General features: G+C 41.1%; 1 protein-coding gene across 1 annotated transcript in view; it reads right to left on the bottom strand.

Annotated features, from left to right (window-relative positions):
* The window catches only part of LOC133634252 (heparan-alpha-glucosaminide N-acetyltransferase-like), a 32,811-nt gene that overhangs the window by 5,495 nt on the left and 1,753 nt on the right, over positions 1 to 25,563 (bottom strand). The window contains exons 2-15 of the mRNA XM_062027378.1: positions 23,024 to 23,142; positions 18,088 to 18,215; positions 14,400 to 14,515; positions 12,281 to 12,350; positions 11,925 to 11,994; positions 8,124 to 8,227; positions 6,074 to 6,150; positions 5,965 to 5,995; positions 5,743 to 5,903; positions 5,566 to 5,681; positions 5,384 to 5,505; positions 1,765 to 1,891; positions 1,616 to 1,702; positions 690 to 767 (exon numbers count right to left, since the gene is read on the bottom strand). Coding sequence (XP_061883362.1) covers positions 690 to 767; positions 1,616 to 1,702; positions 1,765 to 1,891; positions 5,384 to 5,505; positions 5,566 to 5,681; positions 5,743 to 5,903; positions 5,965 to 5,995; positions 6,074 to 6,150; positions 8,124 to 8,227; positions 11,925 to 11,994; positions 12,281 to 12,350; positions 14,400 to 14,515; positions 18,088 to 18,215; positions 23,024 to 23,142 — 1,406 coding nt within the window. The remainder of the gene's footprint in view (positions 1 to 689; positions 768 to 1,615; positions 1,703 to 1,764; positions 1,892 to 5,383; positions 5,506 to 5,565; positions 5,682 to 5,742; positions 5,904 to 5,964; positions 5,996 to 6,073; positions 6,151 to 8,123; positions 8,228 to 11,924; positions 11,995 to 12,280; positions 12,351 to 14,399; positions 14,516 to 18,087; positions 18,216 to 23,023; positions 23,143 to 25,563) is intronic.

Here is a 25,563-nt window from a genome sequence, read left to right as displayed (position 1 = left end):
ACCTGCAGTGATTTCTCCACATTCTCTGAACCTTTTGATGATATTATGGAGCGTAGATGGTGAAATCCCTACATTTCTTGCAATTGCACTTTGAGAAAGGTTGTTCTTAAACTGTTCAACAATTTGCTCACGCAGTTGTGGACAAAGTGGTGACCCTCGCACCATCCTTTTTTGTGAAGGACTGAGCATTTTTTGGGGAAGCTGTTTTTATAGCCAATCATGGCACCCACCTGTTCCCAATTAGCCTGCACACCTGTGGGATGTTCCAAATAAGTGTTTGATGAGCATTCCTCAACTTTATCAGTATTTATTGCCACCTTTCCCAACTTCTTTGTCACGTGTTGCTGACATCAAATTCTAAAGTTAATGATTTGCCAAAAAAAAAATGTTTATGAGTTTGAACATGAAATATGTTGTCTTTGTAGCATATTCAACTGAATATGGCTTGAAAAGGATTTGCAAATAATTGTATTCCGTTTATATTTACATCTAACACCATTTCCCAACTCATATGGAAACGGGGTTTGTCGACAAATACTACACAATAGTACATTGTATACAAGCAAACAGTAAACACAACAATACAACAAAGATCATATCACTTTAGACACAACTTGGTGGAAGGTTGTGTTGCCATGACAACCAAGTCATGCTAACGTGGCCTCGGTGACATCATCATTGGTACTTACCAAGAAGAGAGCCCAAATGAGGCACCTTGAGATGATGCTAGAAGGACGATCTCTGTAGTGTAAGATGATCTTCCCTGCCTGGGAAGATGGAAGACAAGTTCACAAGAGACCAGCATCATGACAGCTAGCAGACACACCTGCAGGCCAGCATCATGACAGCTAGCAGACACACCTGCAGGCCAGCATCATGACAGCTAGCAGACACACCTGCAGGCCAGCATCATGACAGCTAGCAGACACACCTGCAGGCCAGCATCATGACAGCTAGCAGACACACCTGCAGGCCAGCATCATGACAGCTAGCAGACACACCTGCAGGCCAGCATCATGACAGCTAGCAGACACACCTGCAGGCCAGCATCATGACAGCTAGCAGACACACCTGCAGGCCAGCATCATGACAGCTAGCAGACACACCTGCAGGCCAGCATCATGACAGCTAGCAGACACACCTGCAGGCCAGCATCATGACAGCTAGCAGACACACCTGCAGGCCAGCATCATGACAGCTAGCAGACACACCTGCAGGCCAGCATCATGACAGCTAGCAGACACACCTGCAGGCCTGCATCATGACAGCTAGAAGCATCATGACAGCTAGCAGACACACCTGCAGGCCTGCATCATGACAGCTAGCAGACACACCTGCAGGCCTGCATCATGACAGCTAGCAGACACACCTGCAGGCCAGCATCATGACAGCTAGAAGCATCATGACAGCTAGCAGACACACCTGCAGGCCTGCATCATGACAGCTAGCAGCATCATGACAGCTAGCAGACACACCTGCAGGCCAGCATCATGACAGCTAGCAGACACACCTGCAGGCCAGCATCATGACAGCTAGCAGACACACCTGCAGGCCAGCATCATGACAGCTAGCAGACACACCTGCAGGCCAGCATCATGACAGCTAGCAGACACACCTGCAGGCCAAGGAAAGCCATGAGGATGGAGTTGATGCTTCCAAGAAGGCCCTCAGGGTCGTATGGCACCTGGGTGAGGTAGACCACCTAGGAGGAGAAGCACTTTCAGGTAATGAGCACACTTTTCATCCGGCCAGCAGCTCACTAACCCGTGATGAAGGTGTCTGGTACATGTGCTTCTCTCCTAGCAACCAGCGGTCCACCAGAGCAGCTGCTCCACCCGTGCAGTTGGTGTACATGCCCATGTCCCCGATGCCACCTGGACCCAGGTAACCTCTGTGCCAGGACAAAGTTCACTCAACAACATTGTAGTACCGCTAGCAACATGTATTAACATACTTTTCTAAATAATATCATGTATTAACATACTTTTCTAAATAATATCATGTAATAACATACTTTTCTAAATAATATCATGTATTAACATACTTTTCTAAATAATATCATGTATTAACATACTTTTCTAAATAATATCATGTATTAACATACTTTTCTAAATAATATCATGTAATAACATACTTTTCTAAATAATATCATGTATTAACATACTTTTCTAAATAATAACATGTATTAACATACTTTTCTAAATAATATCATGTATTAACATACTTTTCTAAAATATATCATGTATTAACATACTTTTCTAAATAATATCATGTATTAACATACTTTTCTAAATAATATCATGTATTAACATACTTTTCTAAATAATATCATGTATTAACATACTTTTCTAAATAATATCATGTATTAACATACTTTTCTAAATAATATCATGTATTAACATACTTTTCTAAATAATATCATGTATTAACATACTTTTCTAAATAATAACATGTATTAACATACTTTTCTAAATAATATCATGTATTAACATACTTTTCTAAAATATATCATGTATTAACATACTTTTCTAAATAATATCATGTATTAACATACTTTTCTAAATAATATCATGTATTAACATACTTTTCTAAATAATATCATGTATTAACATACTTTTCTAAATAATATCATGTATTAACATACTTTTCTAAATAATATCATGTATTAACATACTTTTCTAAATAATATCATGTATTAACATACTTTTCTAAATAATATCATGTATTAACATACTTTTCTAAATAATATCATGTATTAACATACTTTTCTAAATAATATCATGTATTAACATACTTTTCTAAATAATATCATGTATTAACATACTTTTCTAAATAATAACATGTATTAACATACTTTTCTAAATAATATCATGTATTAACATACTTTTCTAAAATATATCATGTATTAACATACTTTTCTAAATAATATCATGTATTAACATACTTTTCTAAATAATATCATGTATTAACATACTTTTCTAAAATATATCATGTATTAACATACTTTTCTAAATAATATCATGTATTAACATACTTTTCTAAATAATATCATGTATTAACATACTTTTCTAAATAATATCATGTATTAACATACTTTTCTAAATAATATCATGTATTAACATACTTTTCTAAATAATATCATGTATTAACATACTTTTCTAAATAATATCATGTAATAACATACTTTTCTAAATAATATCATGTATTTCCATACTTTTCTAAATAATATCATGTATTAACATACTTTTCTAAATAAAGGGGAACACATAAAATGTCATTATTGTAACAAAACATCTTAGTGTACATGAAACATATGTTTATTATTGTCATTTAGTGTTATAACTTCACCTTTATCTTGACTTTTTACACCAAAATGCGTCCATTCTCCCTTTTCTGTCTACACACTGTGTCTGCTTGTAAGTACTCTGTGTGTGTGCGCTGCCCAACATGCTCCTCTGATGGTAAAAGCAGCAAAGTCACCATGTGACCACGTCATGCCCGTTAACAAAAATAAATAAATAAATATAGGGGGACTGGTACTTTTCAAACAGAGTATAGTACCGGTTTTCATTCAATAGTACGTGACACTATACTAGTACCGCTATACTGTACTAGTACCATGATACTATACTAGTACTGGTATACTGTACTAGTACCATGTTGATACTATACTAGTACCGCTATACTGTACCAGTACTGGTATACTAAACTAGTACCATGATACTATACTAGTACTGTGATACTATACTAGTACCATGATACTATACTAGTACCGGTATATTAAACTAGTACTGTGATACTATACTAGTACTGGTATACTGTACTAATACTGGTACACTATACTAGTACAGTATACCGGTACTAGTACCGGTATACTGTACTAGTACTGTGATACTATACTAGTACCGGTATACTAAACTAGTATCGTGATACTATACTAGTATCGTGATACTATACTAGTACCGTGATACTATACTAGTACTGGTATACTGTACTACAACTGTGATACTACACTAGTACCAGTATACTAAACTAGTACTGTGATACTATACTAGTACTGGTATACTGTATTAGTACTGTGATACTATACTAGTACTGGTATACTAGTACTTGTATACTGTACTAGTACTGTGATACTATACTAGTACTGGTATATTGTACTAGTACTGGTATAGCGTACTAGTACCATGTTGATACTATACTAGTACCGGTATACTGTACCAGTACTGGTATACTAACCTAGTACCATGATACTATACTAGTATTGTGATACTATACTAGTACCATGATACTATACTAGTATTGGTATATTAAACTAGTACTGTGATACTATACTAGTACTGGTATACTGTACTAATACTGGTACACTATACTAGTACAGTATACAGGTACTAGTACCGGTATACTGTACTAGTACTGTGATACTATACTAGCACCGGTATACTAAACTAGTACTGTGATACTATACTAGTACTGTGATACTATACTAGTACTGGTATACTGTACTACTACTGTGATACTACACTAGTACCAGTATACTAAACTAGTACCGTGATACTATACTAGTACTGGTATACTGTATTAGTACTGTGATACTATACTAGTACTGGTATACTAGTACTTGTATACTGTACTAGTACTGTGATATTATACTAGTACTGGTATATTGTACTAGTACTGGTATACCGTACTAGTACCGTGATACTATACTAGTACTGGTATACTAGTACTTGTATACTGTACTAGTACAGTGATACTATACTAGTACTGGTATATTGTACTAGTACTGGTATACCCTACTAGTACCGTGATACTATACTAGTACTGGTATACTGTATTAGTACTGTGATACTATACTAGTACTGGTATACTAGTACTTGTATACTGTACTAGTACCGTGATATTATACTAGTACTGGTATACCGTACTAGTACCGTGATACTATACTAGTACTGATATACTAGTACTTGTATACTGTACTAGTACCGTGGTACTATACTAGTACTGGTATATTGTACTAGTACTGGTATACCGTACTAGTACCGTGATACTATACTAGTACTGGTATATTGTAGTAGTACTGGTATACCGTACTAGTACCGTGATACTATACTAGTATTGGTATACCGTACAACCCTAGTGAAGCATGAAGCAAACTTCTGGCTGAAGAACCTGAACCATGCTAGACTGGTACAGGGCTCCATCTAGTGGCAGGACAAAGAATCGTGTGATCAACGTCCAGTGTTGTGTTTCCCTCCATCCAAACACAGTGTTACTGTTCAAAGTGGCCAACATATTACTTGCCTTGGTGTTTAAAGAATACTTCGACCTAGTGAGTTTAGATGGTGAGGCACTGAGCAGATGTAGAAAGAGGAAGCCTCACGTTGGGCAGCCTGGCACAGGAAGCAGGAAGGTCAGGCAGAGCCAGAGGAGCTCCAGGAGGAGCACAAAGATCCAGGCAGGCCAGTAGAGCAGGACATCCATGCAAGAGGACCACCAGGCCTCCTACATCCACACACAAGTTGACTTTCACAATCACGGCATGCAAGGTTTCATGTCACTGACCGTGGGGAGCATGTCAAGGTGACCTCGGGCCACCAGCAGATCCAGGCCCGCTACAACCAGGTAGGACCAGGCCAGGCGCTGCAACACACCCGGGATGCGCAGGTGTTCCCAGGACACTGTGGGATGTTGAGAAGATGCAATCAAGGAGCAGGGAGAAGAAGGCAGCTCCAAACTCACAAGAGCCCTGGCAGTAGTTGGGGTTGATGACCAGCACACCCATGATGAAGAGCTGCAGGCTCCTCCACACCACCTTCTTCAGCAGGGACATGCGGCTGCAGCCCGAGCGCAGCAGTGAGTTGACTGACAGGGCGATGGATGTTCCCATGATGAACACAAACCTGGGAGGGCAGGGATGGGGTGACAAACATGATGGTGTGGAGAAAGGAGTGACGCTATTACCAAGGGAAGACCAGGTCTGCAACGGTCAGTCCTGGAATGACACAAGGTGTTCCTCTTTACAAGAATGAAGCAACATAGGAGAAGAAGGCAAGGAAACAAGGAGTCCCACCATTCCAGCTCTCATGCCTGAAGAACCAGTATCGGCCGCCTCCGTAGTTGACAAACACCATGACAACCAGGGAGAACCTGCCAGGTGTGACAAGGGATGAGGAACTACAAAGACTGATGTCTTCACCATGACCATCAACAAGTGATGAGGAACTACATGACCATCAACAAGTGATGAGGAACTACATGACCATCAACAAGTGATGAGGAACTACATGACCATCAACAAGTGATGAGGAACTACATGACCATCAACAAGTGATGAGGAACTACATGACCATCAACAAGTGATGAGGAACTACATGACCATCAACAAATGATGAGGAACTACATGACCATCAACAAGTGATGAGGAACTACATGACCATCAACAAGTGATGAGGAACTACATGACCATCAACAAGTGATGAGGAACTACATGACCATCAACAAATGATGAGGAACTACATGACCATCAACAAGTGATGAGGAACTACATGACCATCAACAAGTGATGAGGAACTACATGACCATCAACAAATGATGAGGAACTACATGACCATCAACAAGTGATGAGGAACTACATGACCATCAACAAGTGATGAGGAACTACATGACCATCAACAAGTGATGAGGAACTACATGACCATCAACAAGTGATGAGGAACTACATGACCATCAACAAGTGATGAGGAACTACATGACCATCAACAAGTGATGAGGAACTACATGACCATCAACAAGTGATGAGGAACTACATGACCATCAACAAGTGATGAGGAACTACATGACCATCAACAAGTGATGAGGAACTACACGACCATCAACAAGTGATGAGGAACTACACGACCATCAACAAATGATGAGGAACTACATGACCATCAACAAGTGATGAGGAACTACATGACCATCAACAAGTGATGAGGAACTACATGACCATCAACAAGTGATGAGGAACTACATGACCATCAACAAGTGATGAGGAACTACATGACCATCAACAAGTGATGAGGAACTACATGACCATCAACAAGTGATGAGGAACTACATGACCATCAACAAGTGATGAGGAACTACATGACCATCAACAAGTGATGAGGAACTACATGACCATCAACAAGTGATGAGGAACTACACGACCATCAACAAGTGATGAGGAACTACACGACCATCAACAAATGATGAGGAACTACATGACCATCAACAAGTGATGAGGAACTACATGACCATCAACAAGTGATGAGGAACTACATGACCATCAACAAGTGATGAGGAACTACATGACCATCAACAAGTGTTGAGGAACTACATGACCATCAACAAGTGATGAGGAACTACATGACCATCAACAAGTGATGAGGAACTACATGACCATCAACAAGTGATGAGGAACTACATGACCATCAACAAGTGATGAGGAACTACATGACCATCAACAAGTGATGAGGAACTACATGACCATCAACAAGTGATGAGGAACTACATGACCATCATGGCTCCCTGTGCGTTACAGAATCAATTTTAAACTCCTTTTATTTGTTTTTAAATGTCTAAACAACCTCGCGCCAACTTATCTCTCCGACCTCCTTCAGCCTTACTGCCCCACCCGATCCCTAAGACCAGCCGATCAGCTGCTACTGACGGTCCCTGACACAAGGCTGAAGCTTAGAGGTGACAGAGCTTTCGCCACTGCTGCTCCCAAGCTCTGGAACGACCTACCTCTGAGTGTTAGACAAGCCTCCTCTCTTCCTGTTTTTAAATCTCTCTTAAAAACATAACTTTTATTCCATGGCTTTTAACACTGAGTGATATCCATCCCATAATACACATGCTGTCAACCTGCTTTTATGTTTTATTGATTTATTTATTATCGTGTTCTGTTTGTGTTGTGTTGTGTTTGTGTATTATCTTTTAACCTGCCCATTGTACAGCACTTTGGCTACCCCTGTGGTACATTTGAAATGTGCTTTATAAAGAATGTTGATTTGTTTGATCAACACCGAGTGTCTTCACAGTGGACAGAAGGTCTACATCTACTCTACAATGTCTAGCAGGAACACTGACAGAAGTACCCTCTGAATGTGTCCAAAGATCTCAGCCTCTTGCTGGGACTGGGAGGTGGTGGGAGGATGTTGTCCGTAACTGGTGTCACCGTCCTGCCAGGGGAGCCCAGTTCCTGCAGGATGACAATCATCTGGATGATTGGAGACATGCACAGTCCACCACTGCACATGGCAGAGGACAACATGAGCACACTAAGTCACACAGTCAAGTCATACAGCAACAAAGGAATGTCTCTCGCTCCCAAACAGGGTGCGAGAGGGTTCACTCTGTGCATGCATGGAAAGAAGATGAGAATATTCAAACATGAGACCAAGGAGCCAATATGTCATTTGTTGGACAACAAAACAAACTTTTACTCCTCGGTGGAAGTGCACTTCAACATGCTCAACATTTATTCAAGTGCATTTGCTTTGCTTGGTGGAAGTGCACTTCAACATGCTCAACATTTATTCAAGTGCATTTGCTTTGCTTGGTGGAAGTGCACTTCAACATGCTCAACATTTATTCAAGTGCATTTGCTTTGCTTGCTGGAAGTGCACTTCAACATGCTCAACATTTATTCAAGTGCATTTGCTTTGCTTGGTGGAAGTGCACTTCAACATGCTCAACATTTATTCAAGTGCATTTGCTTTGCTTGGTGGAAGTGCACTTCAACATGCTCAACATTTATTCAAGTGCATTTGCTTTGCTTGGTGGAAGTGCACTTCAAGATGCTCAACATTTATTCAAGTGCATTTGCTTTGATTGACTTATTTCTGGTAGAGTATATTTCACATTTAAATTACAATGGTAAAACAAATCAAGATGTATTGTGTTAGAAAGGAATACTTGCACTACTATTATTATGTACTGTATTATGACTAGTTTGTAATGCTGACAATAATCCTTTGTGGTACTAAAGACATGTAAAAATGTATTATTGGCCCAAGCATAATGAGGTGAATACTATTTTTTATATTTTCCCTTGTTATTCCTATGTTTAGCTTCCATTCAGTGCATATGAACCTTTACTAATTGCACAGCTTCCCCTACATGTCATTGATTATGGCGCACCGCCACGCTTTAAAAATAGATATACTGTATAGTGTTCATGTACCATTGCCCATAGCAAGTTTGAAAAACATAAATATGTTCCTCTACACTTTATTTTGAAAAGAGTGCAGCTGCACCCAGCCAAAGTAAGGAGAGAGAGTATTTCAAGTAAATGGATGTATTTGCTGTACAAACCCACGTAAACTACCTACTTACTAACTTCTCACATGTGTGTGTGTTTTCTCCAGGTTCCTCCCACATTGCAGAAGTATCAATCAACCTTCACTACAAATGCCTCAAAGGGCTGCGTGTATGAGTGAATAAGTGTGTTAGATGAAATGGAGAGTGTAAATAGTCCATAGGAATGAATGTCTCTACATGTGTCCTGCCAGTGGCCATGCTCACTTTGGCTAGCCTGTCAATGAGCTGGTCCATTGTACATTAGCATTAAGCTAGCAGAAACATTCATCCTGCATAATTGTACAGTATTATTCATTTAACATGATATATATGATGTACTTTACTTAGTTTTACACTAACTTTGTTGTGAAAAATATCAGTAAACCACCTCAAGTTATTGTTTTATCTCTAATCCAAAAGACTGTTGACATATTTGGCAAAGCAAAGTGCAACATTCAGGGAAGGCAGAATATAGAGTAGCCTGTCTTACATTTTACAATAAACAACAATTGAAAAGTAGAGCACAAATACAAACCCTGTTTCCATATGAGTTGGGAAATTGAGTTAGATGTAAATATAAACGGAATACAATGATTTGCAAATCCTTTACAAGCCATATTCAGTTGAATATGCTACAAAGACAACATATTTCATGTTCAAACTCATAAACATTATTTTTTTGCAAATAATCATTAAGTTTAGAATTTGATGGCAGCAACACGTGCCAAAGAAGTTGGGAAAGGTGGCAATAAATACTGATAAAGTTGAGGAATGCTCATCAAAGACTTATTTGGAACATCCCACAGGTGAACAGGCTAATTGGGAACAGGTGGGTGCCATGATTGGGTATAAAAGTAGATTCCATGAAATGCTCAGTCATTCACAAACAAGGATGGGGCGAGGGTCACCACTTTGTCAACAAATGCCTGAGCAAATTGTTGAACAGTTTAAGAACAACCTTTCTCAAGCAGCTATTGCAAGGAATTTAGGGATTTCACCATCTACGCTCCGTAATATCATCAAAGGGTTGAGAGAATGTGGAGAAATCACTGCAGGTAAGCAGCTAAGCCCGTGACCTTCCATCCCTCAGGCTGTACTGCATCAACAAGCCACATCAGTGTGTAAAGGATATCACCACATGGAACACTTCAGAAACCCACTGTCAGTAACTACAGTTGGTCGCTACATCTGTAAGTGCAAGTTAAAACTCTCCTATGCAAGGCGAAAACCGTTTATCAACAACACCCAGAAACGCCGTCGGCTTCGCTGGGCCTGAGCTCATCTAAGATGGACTGATACAAAGTGGAAAAGTGTTCTGTGGTCTGACGAGTCCACATTTCTAATTGTTTTCGGAAACTGTGGACGTCGTGTCCTCCGGACCAAAGAGGAAAAGAACCATCCGGATTGTTCTAGGGTGAAAGTGTAAAAGCCAGCATGTGTGATGGTATGGGGGTGTATTAGTGGCCAAGACATGGGTAACTTACACATCTGTGAAGGCACCATTAATGCTGAAAGGTACATACAGCTTTTGGAGCAACATATGTTGCCATCCAAGCAACGTTACCATGGACGCCCCTGCTTATTTCAGCCAGACAACGCCAAGCCACGTGTTACATCAACGTGGCTTCATAGTAAAAGAGTGCGGGTACTAGACTGGCCTGCCTGTAGTCCAGACATTGAAAATGTGTGGCACCTGCAATAGCAGAAGGGAGACCCCTGGACTGTTGAACAACTTAAGCTGTACATCAAGCAAGAATGGGAAAGAATTCCACTTCAAAAATGTGTCTCCTCACTTCCCAAACCTTTACTGAGTGTTGTTAAAAGGAAAGGCCATGTAACACAGTGGTGAACATGCCCTTTCCCAACTACTTTGTCACGTGTTGCAGCCATGAAAATTCTAAGTTAATTATTATTTGCAAAAAAAAAAAAGGTTTATAAGTTTGAACATGAAATATGTTGTCTTTGTAGCATATTCAACTGAATATGGCTTGAAAAGGATTTGCAAATCATTGTATTCCGTTTATATTTACATCTAACACCATTTCCCAACTCATATAGAAACGGGGTTTGTACATGTTATTACTAATAACTATTAACACAGATTTGTTTTTAAGTGTACATACCACAGATGTGTTTCACATATTATGTACATAAAACATTTCTTATATATGCATCAATCAAATCATGATGTCACGTTGACCACGCCCCCTACATGCCACTAGCCACGCCCACACAGCCACATTTTTATTGGCAATCTGGGGGAAACCCTGAATTGTTTGGAGTGTTAAGCCATGATAGCCAGATGATCCATCGCATATTGTACATGATACAGCATATAAGTACAATGTACATATAAATAGGCACAATGTACATATAAGCACAATGCACATATAAATAGGCACATATAAATATGCACAATGTACATATAAATAGGCACATATAAATAGGCACAATGTACATATAAATAGGCATAATGTACATATAAATAGGCATAATGTACATATAAATAAACACAATATGTACATATAAGTACAATATACATATAAACACAATGTACACAAGCATAATGTACAGTAGTTGTGAAATAGGTCACTCACAGAGTTAATGAGTCTCTGGGTCTCAAAGGTACCACCAATTCGGAAGAGGAGTGCACTCACCACATTCAGTCTGAAGAAGATAGTGGTTAGACAGTCCATTATTACCAATGAGTGTAATCATGACTTACCCCATGATGGCTCTCAGAAGAACAACATTATTACTAATAAGTGTAATCATGACTTACCCCATGATGGCTCTCAGAAGAACAACATTATTACCAATGAGTGTAATCATGACTTACCCCATGATGGCTCTCAGAAGAACAACATTATTACCAATGAGTGTAATCATGACTTACCCCATGATGGTTCTCAGAAGAACAACATTATTACCAATGAGTGTAATCATGACTTACCCCATGATGGCTCTCAGAAGAACAAACATTAAGGCCAATCCTCCAAAGACCAGGACTGCGACCAAGATGGCTGCATAGAGAGTCCATCATGTGTACTGTTACATGTGTACATGTCATGTGTAGCACTCATGTATGTAGCTGTTGACTGCTTCTCTAGTACTGTTACATGTGTAGCACTCACGTATGTAGCTGTTGACTGCTTCTCTAGTACTGTTACATGTGTAGCACTCACGTATGTAGCTGTTGACTGCTTCTCTAGTACTGTTACATGTGTAGCACTCACGTATGTAGCTGTTGACTGCTTCTCTAGCACTGTTACATGTGTAGCACTCACGTATGTAGCTGTTGACTGCTTCTCTAGCACTGTTACATGTGTAGCACCCACTTATGTAGCTGTTGACTGCTTCTCTAGTACTGTTACATGTGTAGCACTCACGTATGTAGCTGTTGACTGCTTCTCTAGTACTGTTACATGTGTAGCACTCACGTATGTAGCTGTTGACTGCTTCTCTAGCACTGTTACATGTGTAGCACTCACGTATGTAGCTGTTGACTGCTTCTCTAGTACTGTTACATGTGTAGCACTCACGTATGTAGCTGTTGACTGCTTCTCTAGCACTGTTACATGTGTAGCACTCACGTATGTAGCTGTTGACTGCTTCTCTAGCACTGTTACATGTGTAGCACTCACGTATGTAGCTGTTGACTGCTTCTCTAGTACTGTTACATGTGTAGCACTCACGTATGTAGCTGTTGACTGCTTCTCTAGCACTGTTACATGTGTAGCACTCATGTATGTAGCTGTTGACTGCTTCTCTAGTACTGTTACATGTGTAGCACTCACGTATGTAGCTGTTGACTGCTTCTCTAGTACTGTTACATGTGTAGCACTCACGTATGTAGCTGTTGACTGCTTCTCTAGTACTGTTACATGTGTAGCACTCACGTATGTAGCTGTTGACTGCTTCTCTAGCACTGTTACATGTGTAGCACTCACGTATGTAGCTGTTGACTGCTTCTCTAGCACTGTTACATGTGTAGCACCCACTTATGTAGCTGTTGACTGCTTCTCTAGTACTGTTACATGTGTAGCACTCACGTATGTAGCTGTTGACTGCTTCTCTAGTACTGTTACATGTGTAGCACTCACGTATGTAGCTGTTGACTGCTTCTCTAGTACTGTTACATGTGTAGCACTCACGTATGTAGCTGTTGACTGCTTCTCTAGTACTGTTACATGTGTAGCACTCACGTATGTAGCTGTTGACTGCTTCTCTAGCACTGTTACATGTGTAGCACTCACGTATGTAGCTGTTGACTGCTTCTCTAGCACTGTTACATGTGTAGCACTCACGTATGTAGCTGTTGACTGCTTCTCTAGTACTGTTACATGTGTAGCACTCACGTATGTAGCTGTTGACTGCTTCACTAGTACTGTTACATGTGTAGCACTCACGTATGTAGCTGTTGACTGCTTCACTAGTACTGTTACATGTGTAGCACTCACGTATGTAGCTGTTGACTGCTTCTCTAGTACTGTTACATGTGTAGCACTCACGTATGTAGCTGTTGACTGCTTCTCTAGTACTGTTACATGTGTAGCACTCACGTATGTAGCTGTTGACTGCTTCTCTAGCACTGTTACATGTGTAGCACTCACGTATGTAGCTGTTGACTGCTTCTCTAGTACTGTTACATGTGTAGCACTCACGTATGTAGCTGTTGACTGCTTCTCTAGCACTGTTACATGTGTAGCACTCACGTATGTAGCTGTTGACTGCTTCTCTAGTACTGTTACATGTGTAGCACTCACGTATGTAGCTGTTGACTGCTTCTCTAGTACTGTTACATGTGTAGCACTCACGTATGTAGCTGTTGACTGCTTCTCTAGTACTGTTACATGTGTAGCACTCACGTATGTAGCTGTTGACTGCTTCTCTAGCACTGTTACATGTGTAGCACTCACGTATGTAGCTGTTGACTGCTTCTCTAGCACTGTTACATGTGTAGCACTCACGTATGTAGCTGTTGACTGCTTCTCTAGCACTGTTACATGTGTAGCACTCACGTATGTAGCTGTTGACTGCTTCTCTAGCACTGTTACATGTGTAGCACTCACGTATGTAGCTGTTGACTGCTTCTCTATCAGTCTCCAAGGAACAGTTGACTGTAGACCTGCTGGTGTTCCTCAGCCACAGAGAATAGTTGCCATGCTCTCCAAAGTGGAACACCAGTCTGGAAGCCAAACAACAGGAACGCCATCATTCAGTTCGTCACCACTAACTTGTCTCACTGTTTGATTGATTGAGACTTGTATTAGTAGGTTGCACAGTGAAGTACATATTCCCTACAATTGACCACTAAATGGTAACACCCCAATAAGTTTTTCCACTTGTTTAAGTCGGGGTCCACTTAAATGGATTCATGGTACAAATATATACTATCATCATAATACAGTCATCACACAAGTTAATCATCAGAGTATATACATTGAATTATTTACATTATTTTCAATCCAGAGTGGGGTGTGGAGGGGAGGGGGGAGGTGGGGTTATGTTTGGTTGTTATCAACACTTCAGTCATCAACAATTGCATCATCAGAGAAATGGACATTGAAACAGTGTAGGACTGACTTGGTAGGATATGTACAGCAAGTAGTGGACAGAGAGAGAGAGAGAGAGAGAGAGAGAGAGAGAGAGAGAGGGAGAGAGGGAGAGAGGGAGAGAAAAAGAGAGAGAGAGAGAGAGAGAGAGAGAGACAGAGAGAGAGAGAGAGAGAGAGAGAGAGAGAGAGAGAGAGAGAGAGAATAAGAAAAAGTATCTACAATCGATTATTTACATTAGATTATTAACAATCCGGGGAGGGTGTTAGTTTAGGGTTGTAGCTGCCTGGAGGTGAACTTTTATTGCGGTTTTGAAGGAGGATAGAGATGCCCTTTCTTTTATACCTGTTGGGAGTGCATTCCACATTGATGTGGCATAGAAAGAGAATGAGTTAAGACCTTTGTTAGTTCGGAATCTGGGTTTAACGTGGTTAGTGGAGCTCCCCCTGGTGTTGTGGTTATGGCGGTCATTTACGTTAAGGAAGTAGTTTGACATGTACTTCGCTATCAGGGAGGTGTAGTGGATTTTATAGACTAGGCTCAGTGCAAGTTGTTTAACTCTGTCCTCCACCTTGAGCCAGCCCACTTTGGAGAAGTGGGTAGGAGTGAGACACCATGCATTCTTCTCTACAATGTAGGACTGGACTGGTCTAACATTCTTCTCTACAATGTAGGACTGGACTGGTCTAACATTCTTCTCTACAATGTAGGACTGGACTGGTCTAACATTATAACATTCTTCTCTACAATGTAGGACTGGACTGGTCTAACATTCTTCTCTACAATGTAGGACTGGACTGGTCTAACATTATAACATTCTTCTCTACAATGTAGGACTGGACTGGTCTAACATTCTTCTCTACAATGTAGGACTGGACTGGTCTAACATTATAACATTCTTCTCTACAATGTAGGACTGGACTGGTCTAACATTCTTCTCTACAATGTAGGACTGGACTGGTCTAACATTATAACATTCTTCTCTACAATGTAGGACTGGACTGGTCTAACATTATAACATTCTTCTCTACAATGTAGGACTGGACTGGTCTAACATTATAACATTCTTCTCTACAATGTAGGACTGGACTGGTCTAACATTCTTCTCTACAATGTAGGACTGGACTGGTCTAACATTATAACATTCTTCTCTACAATGTAGGACTGGACTGGTCTAACATTATAACATTCTTCTCTACAATGTAGGACTGGACTGGTCTAACATTATAACATTCTTCTCTACAATGTAGGACTGGACTGGTCTAACATTCTTCTCTACAATGTAGGACTGGACTGGTCTAACATTATAACATTCTTCTCTACAATGTAGGACTGGACTGGTCTAACATTCTTCTCTACAATGTAGGACTGGACTGGTCTAACATTATAACATTCTTCTCTACAATGTAGGACTGGACTGGTCTAACATTCTTCTCTACAATGTAGGACTGGACTGGTCTAACATTATAACATTCTTCTCTACAATGTAGGACTGGACTGGTCTAACATTCTTCTCTACAATGTAGGACTGGACTGGTCTAACATTATAACATTCTTCTCTACAATGTAGGACTGGACTGGTCTAACATTATAACATTCTTCTCTACAATGTAGGACTGGACTGGTCTAACATTATAACATTCTTCTCTACAATGTAGGACTGGACTGGTCTAACATTATAACATTCTTCTCTACAATGTAGGACTGGACTGGTCTAACATTCTTCTCTACAATGTAGGACTGGACTGGTCTAACATTATAACATTCTTCTCTACAATGTAGGACTGGACTGGTCTAACATTATAACATTCTTCTCTACAATGTAGGACTGGACTGGTCTAACATTATAACATTCTTCTCTACAATGTAGGACTGGACTGGTCTAACATTCTTCTCTACAATGTAGGACTGGACTGGTCTAACATTATAACATTCTTCTCTACAATGTAGGACTGGACTGGTCTAACATTCTTCTCTACAATGTAGGACTGGACTGGTCTAACACTATAACATTCTTCTCTACAATGTAGGACTGGACTGGTCTAACATTATAACATTCTTCTCTACAATGTAGGACTGGACTGGTCTAACATTATAACATTCTTCTCTACAATGTAGGACTGGACTGGTCTAACATTCTTCTCTACAATGTAGGACTGGACTGGTCTAACACTATAACATTCTTCTCTACAATGTAGGACTGGACTGGTCTAACACTATAACATTCTTCTCTACAATGTAGGACTGGACTGGTCTAACATTATAACATTCTTCTCTACAATGTAGGACTGGACTGGTCTAACATTATAACATTCTTCTCTACAATGTAGGACTGGACTGGTCTAACATTATAACATTCTTCTCTACAATGTAGGACTGGACTGGTCTAACATTATAACATGCATGACAAATATGCAGCTTGATCCCAGATCATTCTTTCAGGAAGGTCTTGCTCTTCACTCGAGGAGCAGACTGAAGTCAAAGCACTTCAACACTTGACAAACATGAAGACCATGTGGTTGATAAAGAGTTAGTTGACAAACATGAAGACCATGTGGTTGATAAAGAGTTAGTTGACAAACATGAAGACTAAGTGGTTGATAAAGAGTTAGTTGACAAACATGAAGACCATGTGGTTGATAAAGAGTTAGTTGACAAACATGAAGACCACGTGGTTGATAAAGAGTTAGTTGACAAACATGAAGACCATGTGGTTGATAAAGAGTTAGTTGACAAACATGAAGACTATGTGGTTGATAAAGAGTTAGTTGACAAACATGAAGACTACATGGTTGATAGAGTTAGTTGACAAACATGAAGACTATGTGGTTGATAGAGTTAGTTGAAAAAGATGAAGACTATGTGGTTGATAAAGAGTTAGTTGACAAAGATGAAGACCATGTGGTTGATAAAGAGTTAGTTGACAAAGATGAAGACCATGTGGTTGATAAAGAGTTAGTTGGCAAAGAAGAAGACCATGTGGTTGATAAAGAGTTAGTTGACAAAGAAGAAGACCATGTGGTTGATAAAGAGTTAGTTGACAAAGATGAAGACCATGTGGTTGATAAAGAGTTAGTTGACAAACATGAAGACAATGTGGTTGACAAAGAGTTAGTTGACAAACATGAAGACTACTTGGATGATAGAGTTAGTTGACAAACATGAAGACTAGTGTATGTGGTTGCTAAAGAGTTAGTTGACTCACGTGCAGAGGAGCAGGCTGCTGTTGACTTGTAGAGTGATTGCATGCTGGCTGCTGAGCAGGAAGTCCTGGGAGTTGTTGTGGTCTGGACTGGTCCTAGCAGGGACTACACCCAGCTGCTGATAGAGACACTGGACATACAACATCAAGACAAGGTTAGTTCCACACATCTTCAACTACACCCAGCTGCTGATAGAGACACTGGACATACAACATCAAGACAAGGTTAGTTCCACACATCTTCAACTACACCCAGCTGCTGATAGACACACTGGACATACAACATCAAGACAAGGTTAGTTCCACACATCTTCAACTACACCCAGCTGCTGATAGACACACTGGACATACAACATCAAGACAAGGTTAGTTCCACACATCTTCAACTACACCCAGCTGCTGATAGACACACTGGACATACAACATCAAGGCCTTCTGCAGGTCCAGCATGACCATGCCGCAGTATTTGCCCGCGTCCACCTCATGTTTGATGTGGTCGCTCAGATAGAGAAGGCATGTGTCAGTGGAGTGGTTAGTTCTGAAGCCGGATTGGAATTTGTACATGAGTTTATTAGTGGCAAGGTAACTATCGACCTGTTCATAAACTATTTTCTCCATTACTTTGGAAATGGAACAGAGAATAGAAACAGGTCGGTAGTTGCCAGGTTCCAATTTGCTTCCTTTTTTAAAGAGGGGAGTTACTCTTGCTATCTTAAAATATTTTGGTACTTGGCCTTGTGTAATTGAGAGGTTTATTATGTGCGTGATGATCGGGGCAATGATGGAGGCAGAGTCCCTGAGGAATTTGGAGGGAATATTATCAAGGCCGGTGGCCTTGTTTGGGTGGAGCGCGCTCAATTTTTTAAGCACCTCGTCAGCTGTGACCATTTCTAATTTGAAATCGTTGTTGGATACTCCTAGCTTTCTGTAGAAGGCTTTAATGTGTTCTACACCAAAGTGACCAGAGTGGTGGGACAGCTTGTTGACAAGAGTTGTGGCTATGCTGGTGAAAAAGGTGTTAAGTCTGCTTGCTACCTCCATTTTGACTGTAATGACACATTTGTAAAACAAATGTCTGCATAAAAGTAATAATAAATCATATTGTAGGTGTTTATTCCACTTTGTTGTGTTTTGCTCGATTGTAAAAGATACACAACTATGGAGGAGCTGGTCTGAGAAGTCAATATGTTGTTAATATTCAGTCTTTTATTGTTCATAGTTAATATTGTAAATACCATATTCTTTATTTTCATGTACATTCTGGGTGTCACATTCAGTAAAAAACTGTAAAATTCCATTCTGTTTTTTTGAGGTGGTCTGTCATAACTTTTGTAGAACTCTATGGGACATTGTGACTTTTGGTATTAGTGGTCCTGAAAAAAAGAAAGCCCAACACACATACTGTACAGATAAATGTGTATATTTGTTCCCAACACACATACTGTACAGATAAATGTGTATATATGTTCCCAACACACATACTGTACAGATAAATGTGTATATATGTTCCCAACACACATACTGTACAGATAAATGTGTATATATGTTCCCAACACACATACTGTACATATAAATGTGTATATATGTTCCCAACACACATACTGTACATATAAATGTGTATATATGTTCCCAACACACATATAGTACATATAAATGTGTATATATGTTCCCTACACACATACTGTACATATAAATGTGTATATATGTTCCCAACACACATACTGTACAGATAAATGTGTATATATGTTCCCAACACACATACTGTACATATAAATGTGTATATTTGTTCCCAACACACATACTGTACAGATAAATGTGTATATATGTTCCCAACACACATACTGTACATATAAATGTGTATATATGTTCCCAACACACATATAGTACATATAAATGTGTATATATGTTCCCAACACACATACTGTACATATAAATGTGTATATATGTTCCCAACACACATACTGTACATATAAATGTGTATATATGTTCCCAACACACATATAGTACATATAAATGTGTATATATGTTCCCAACACACATACTGTACATATAAATGTGTATATATGTTCCCAACACACATACTGTACAGATAAATGTGTATATATGTTCCCAACACACATACTGTACATATAAATGTGTATATATGTTCCCAACACACATACTGTACAGATAAATGTGTATATATGTTCCCAACACACATACTGTACATATAAATGTGTATATATGTTCCCAACACACATACTGTACATATAAATGTGTATATATGTTCCCAACACACATACTGTACAGATAAATGTGTATATATGTTCCCAACACACATACTGTACATATAAATGTGTATATATGTTCCTAACACACATACTGTACAGATAAATGTGTTTATATGTTTCTCTCAATGTGGCCCCTGAGTGTAACTATTTTGAGAGGTTGTTGCAAAGTAAGTGAGTACGTGTACCTGGTAGCAGTGAGTACGTGTACCTGGTAGCAGTGAGTACGTGTACCTGGTAGCAGTGAGTATGTGTACCTGGTAGCAGTGAGTATGTGTACCTGGTAGCAGTGAGTATGTGTACCTGGTAGCAGTGAGTACGTGTACCTGGTAGCAGTGAGTATGTGTACCTGGTAGCAGTGAGTACGTGTACCTGGTAGCAGTGAGTACGTGTACCTGGTAGCAGTGAGTATGTGTACCTGGTAGCAGTGAGTATGTGTACCTGGTAGCAGTGAGTACGTGTACCTGGTAGCAGTGAGTATGTGTACCTGGTAGCAGTGAGTACGTGTACCTGGTAGCAGTGAGTACGTGTACCTGGTAGCAGTGAGTACGTGTACCTGGTAGCAGTGAGTACGTGTACATGGTAGCAGTGAGTATGTGTACCTGGTAGCAGTGAGTACGTGTACCTGGTAGAAGTGAGTATGTGTACCTGGTAGCAGTGAGTACGTGTACCTGGTAGCAGTGAGTATGTGTACCTGGTAGCAGTGAGTACGTGTACCTGGTAGCAGTGAGTACGTGTACCTGGTAGCAGTGAGTATGTGTACCTGGTAGCAGTGAGTACGTGTACCTGGTAGCAGTGAGTATGTGTACCTGGTAGCAGTGAGTATGTGTACCTGGTAGCAGTGAGTACGTGTACCTGGTAGCAGTGAGTACGTGTACCTGGTAGCAGTGAGTACGTGTACCTGGTAGCAGTGAGTACGTGTACATGGTAGCAGTGAGTACGTGTACCTGGTAGCAGTGAGTACGTGTACCTGGTAGCAGTGAGTACGTGTACCTGGTAGCAGTGAGTACGTGTACCTGGTAGCAGTGAGTATGTGTACCTGGTAGCAGTGAGTACGTGTACCTGGTAGCAGTGAGTACGTGTACCTGGTAGCAGTGAGTACGTGTACCTGGTAGCAGTGAGTACGTGTACATGGTAGCAGTGAGTACGTGTACCTGGTAGCAGTGAGTACGTGTACATGGTAGCAGTGAGTACGTGTACCTGGTAGCAGTGAGTACGTGTACCTGGTAGCAGTGAGTACGTGTACCTGGTAGCAGTGAGTACGTGTACCTGGTAGCAGTGAGTATGTGTACCTGGTAGCAGTGAGTACGTGTACCTGGTAGCAGTGAGTATGTGTACCTGGTAGCAGTGAGTATGTGTACCTGGTAGCAGTGAGTATGTGTACCTGGTAGCAGTGAGTACGTGTACCTGGTAGCAGTGAGTATGTGTACATGGTAGCAGTGAGTACGTGTACCTGGTAGCAGTGAGTACGTGTACATGGTAGCAGTGAGTACGTGTACCTGGTAGCAGTGAGTATGTGTACCTGGTAGCAGTGAGTACGTGTACCTGGTAGCAGTGAGTACGTGTACCTGGTAGCAGTGAGTATGTGTACCTGGTAGCAGTGAGTATGTGTACCTGGTAGCAGTGAGTACGTGTACCTGGTAGCAGTGAGTATGTGTACCTGGTAGCAGTGAGTATGTGTACCTGGTAGCAGTGAGTACGTGTACATGGTAGCAGTGAGTACGTGTACCTGGTAGCAGTGAGTACGTGTACCTGGTAGCAGTGAGTACGTGTACCTGGTAGCAGTGAGTATGTGTACCTGGTAGCAGTGAGTATGTGTACCTGGTAGCAGTGAGTACGTGTACATGGTAGCAGTGAGTACGTGTACCTGGTAGCAGTGAGTACGTGTACCTGGTAGCAGTGAGTACGTGTACCTGGTAGCAGTGAGTACGTGTACCTGGTAGCAGTGAGTACGTGTACCTGGTAGCAGTGAGTATGTGTACCTGGTAGCAGTGAGTACGTGTACCTGGTAGCAGTGAGTATGTGTACCTGGTAGCAGTGAGTACGTGTACCTGGTAGCAGTGAGTATGTGTACCTGGTAGCAGTGAGTACGTGTACCTGGTAGCAGTGAGTACGTGTACCTGGTAGCAGTGAGTATGTGTACCTGGTAGCAGTGAGTACGTGTACCTGGTAGCAGTGAGTATGTGTACCTGGTAGCAGTGAGTACGTGTACCTGGTAGCAGTGAGTATGTGTACCTGGTAGCAGTGAGTACGTGTACCTGGTAGCAGTGAGTATGTGTACCTGGTAGCAGTGAGTACGTGTACCTGGTAGCAGTGAGTACGTGTACCTGGTAGCAGTGAGTATGTGTACCTGGTAGCAGTGAGTACGTGTACCTGGTAGCAGTGAGTATGTGTACCTGGTAGCAGTGAGTATGTGTACCTGGTAGCAGTGAGTACGTGTACCTGGTAGCAGTGAGTATGTGTACCTGGTAGCAGTGAGTACGTGTACCTGGTAGCAGTGAGTACGTGTACCTGGTAGCAGTGAGTATGTGTACCTGGTAGCAGTGAGTACGTGTACCTGGTAGCAGTGAGTACGTGTACCTGGTAGCAGTGAGTATGTGTACCTGGTAGCAGTGAGTATGTGTACCTGGTAGCAGTGAGTACGTGTACCTGGTAGCAGTGAGTATGTGTACCTGGTAGCAGCGCTCAGACAGCCAGGACACGACAACCTCCGTGTCCAGCTGATTGATGACCGTCAGGACAGCTTGGTCCATCTTTAGGCTCCTGTGTTGCTTGTAGGGAGACTCAGCAGCTGCAGAAACATCAAGTATCTTTTTACATCCTTCAAGTGCACACACACACACACACAAAGAGAAAGTAGAAGTTCTCTTTAGTCTTTGTAATGACCACACTCTCTGTAAACTGATGACATCATTGATTGACTATTTCCTTGTCCTCTTATAAAGCCAAACATACCTCAAAGAATTGAGTTCCTGGGTGGAATTGAAGAAGCATGAGGAATTTGAAAAGAATATATTGCAAATATTAGCACAGCGGCTTTAAAGGCCTACTGAAAGCCACTACTAGCAACCACACAGTCTGATAGTTTATATATCAATGATGAAATCTTAACATTGCAACACATGCCAATACGGCCGGGTTAACTTATAAAGTGACATTTAAATTTATGTCTTGTGTTTATTTACTGTTTTAGTCATTCCTAGCTGAATATCAGGTCCCACCCGCCTCTCACAGCATCTTCCCTATCTGAATCGCTTCCACTGCCCTCTAATCCTTCACTCTCACTTTCCTCATCCACAAATCTTTCATCCTCGCTCAAATTAATAGGGAAATCGTCGCTTTCTCGGTCCGAATCGCTCTCGCTGCTGCTGGCCATGATTGTAAACAATGTGCAGATGTGAGGAGCTCCACAACCTGTGACGTCACGCTACTTCCGGTACAGGCAAGGCTTTTTTATCAGCCACCAAAAGTTGCGAACTTTATCGTCGGTGTTCTCTACTAAATCCTTTCAGCAAAAATATGGCAATATCGCGAAATGATCAATTATGACACATAGAATGGATCTGCTATCCCCGTTTAAGTAAGAAAATCTCATTTCAGTAGGCTTTTAGTGGGACAAATATACAGTGGTCTACATACAAGAGTAACTCCGCTCTTTAAAAAAGGAAGCAAATTGGAACCTGGCAACTGCCGACCTGTTTCTATTCTCAGTTCCATTTCCAAAGTAATGGAGAAAATAGTTTATGAACAGGTCGATAGTTACCTTGCCACTAATAAACTCATGTACAAATTCCAATCCGGCTTCAGAACTAACCACTCCACTGACACATGCCTTCTCTATCTGACTTCAGAACTAACCACTCCACTGACACATGCCTTCTCTATCTGACTTCAGAACTAACCACTCCACTGACACATGCCTTCTCTATCTGACTTCAGAACTAACCACTCCACTGACACATGCCTTCTCTATCTGACTTCAGAACTAACCACTCCACTGACACATGCCTTCTCTATCTGACTTCAGAACTAACCACTCCACTGACACATGCCTTCTCTATGTGAGCGACCACATCAAACATGAGGTGGACGCGGGCAAATACTGCGGCATGGTCATGCTGGACCTTCAGAAGGCCTTTGACACCGTTAACCACGCTATACTGTTGGATAAGCTCAGAGCAATCGGATTTAACAAAACCTCATGGAGCTGGATGCAGTCTTACTTGGAGGGGAGGGAGCAGGTGGTAGAGGTGAACGGCACCGTGTCCCCCCCCCCTCTCAGTGAGCTGTGGAGTCCCCCAAGGCAGTATATTGGGACCTTTACTGTTCCTAATATACATAAACGACATGTCATCGGCATGCGACTGTGAATTGTTGTTGTTTGCGGATGACTCTGCCCTGCTGGTATCAGACAAGGACAAGTCACAGGTGGAGAAAATCCTCAGTGCTGAGCTCTGTAGAACTTGCACCTGGCTCGCTGACAACAAGCTATCCATACACTTGGGTAAAACTGAATCCATCCTGTTTGGGTCCCACATCAACCTTAAGAAAGTCAATGACTTCACCATAAAAGTGGGTGACATTGTTATCACCAGGAAAGATGAGGTCACCTACCTAGGTTCCATTCTAGAGGCTAACCTTTCCTGTGATAAAATGGCAACCAAGGTCATCAGAAAGGTTAACCAACGAACGAGATTTCTCTACAGAATCTCCTCTCTGGTCAACAAAAGCACCTTGAAGATTCTGGCGGGAACTCTCGTTCAACCCTTTTTCCATTACGCATACACCTCCTGGTACCCTAGCACCTCCAAAACCCTCAAATCTAAACTAGTCCAAACATCTCAGAACAAGCTAGTCAGGTTACTTCTAGACCTCCACCCCAGATCCCACCTCACTCCTACCCACTTCTCCAAAGTGGGCTGGCTCAAGGTGGAGGACAGAGTTAAACAACTTGCACTGAGCCTAGTCTATAAAATCCACTACACCTCCCTGATACCGAAGTACATGTCAAACTACTTCCTTAACGTAAATGACCGCCATAACCACAACACCAGGGGGAGCTCCACTAACCACGTTAAACCCAGATTCCGAACTAATAAAGGTCTTAACTCATTCTCTTTCTATGCCACATCAATGTGGAATGCACTCCCAACAGGTATAAAAGAAAGGGCATCTCTATCCTCCTTCAAAACCGCAATAAAAGTTCACCTCC

This window comes from Entelurus aequoreus, linkage group LG18 (genome assembly GCF_033978785.1).
Source record: "Entelurus aequoreus isolate RoL-2023_Sb linkage group LG18, RoL_Eaeq_v1.1, whole genome shotgun sequence".
In the NCBI taxonomy this organism is placed as follows: domain Eukaryota; kingdom Metazoa; phylum Chordata; class Actinopteri; order Syngnathiformes; family Syngnathidae; genus Entelurus; species Entelurus aequoreus.
Note: the sequence above shows the minus strand (reverse complement) of the source record. Positions and strands in the feature narration are given on the sequence as shown.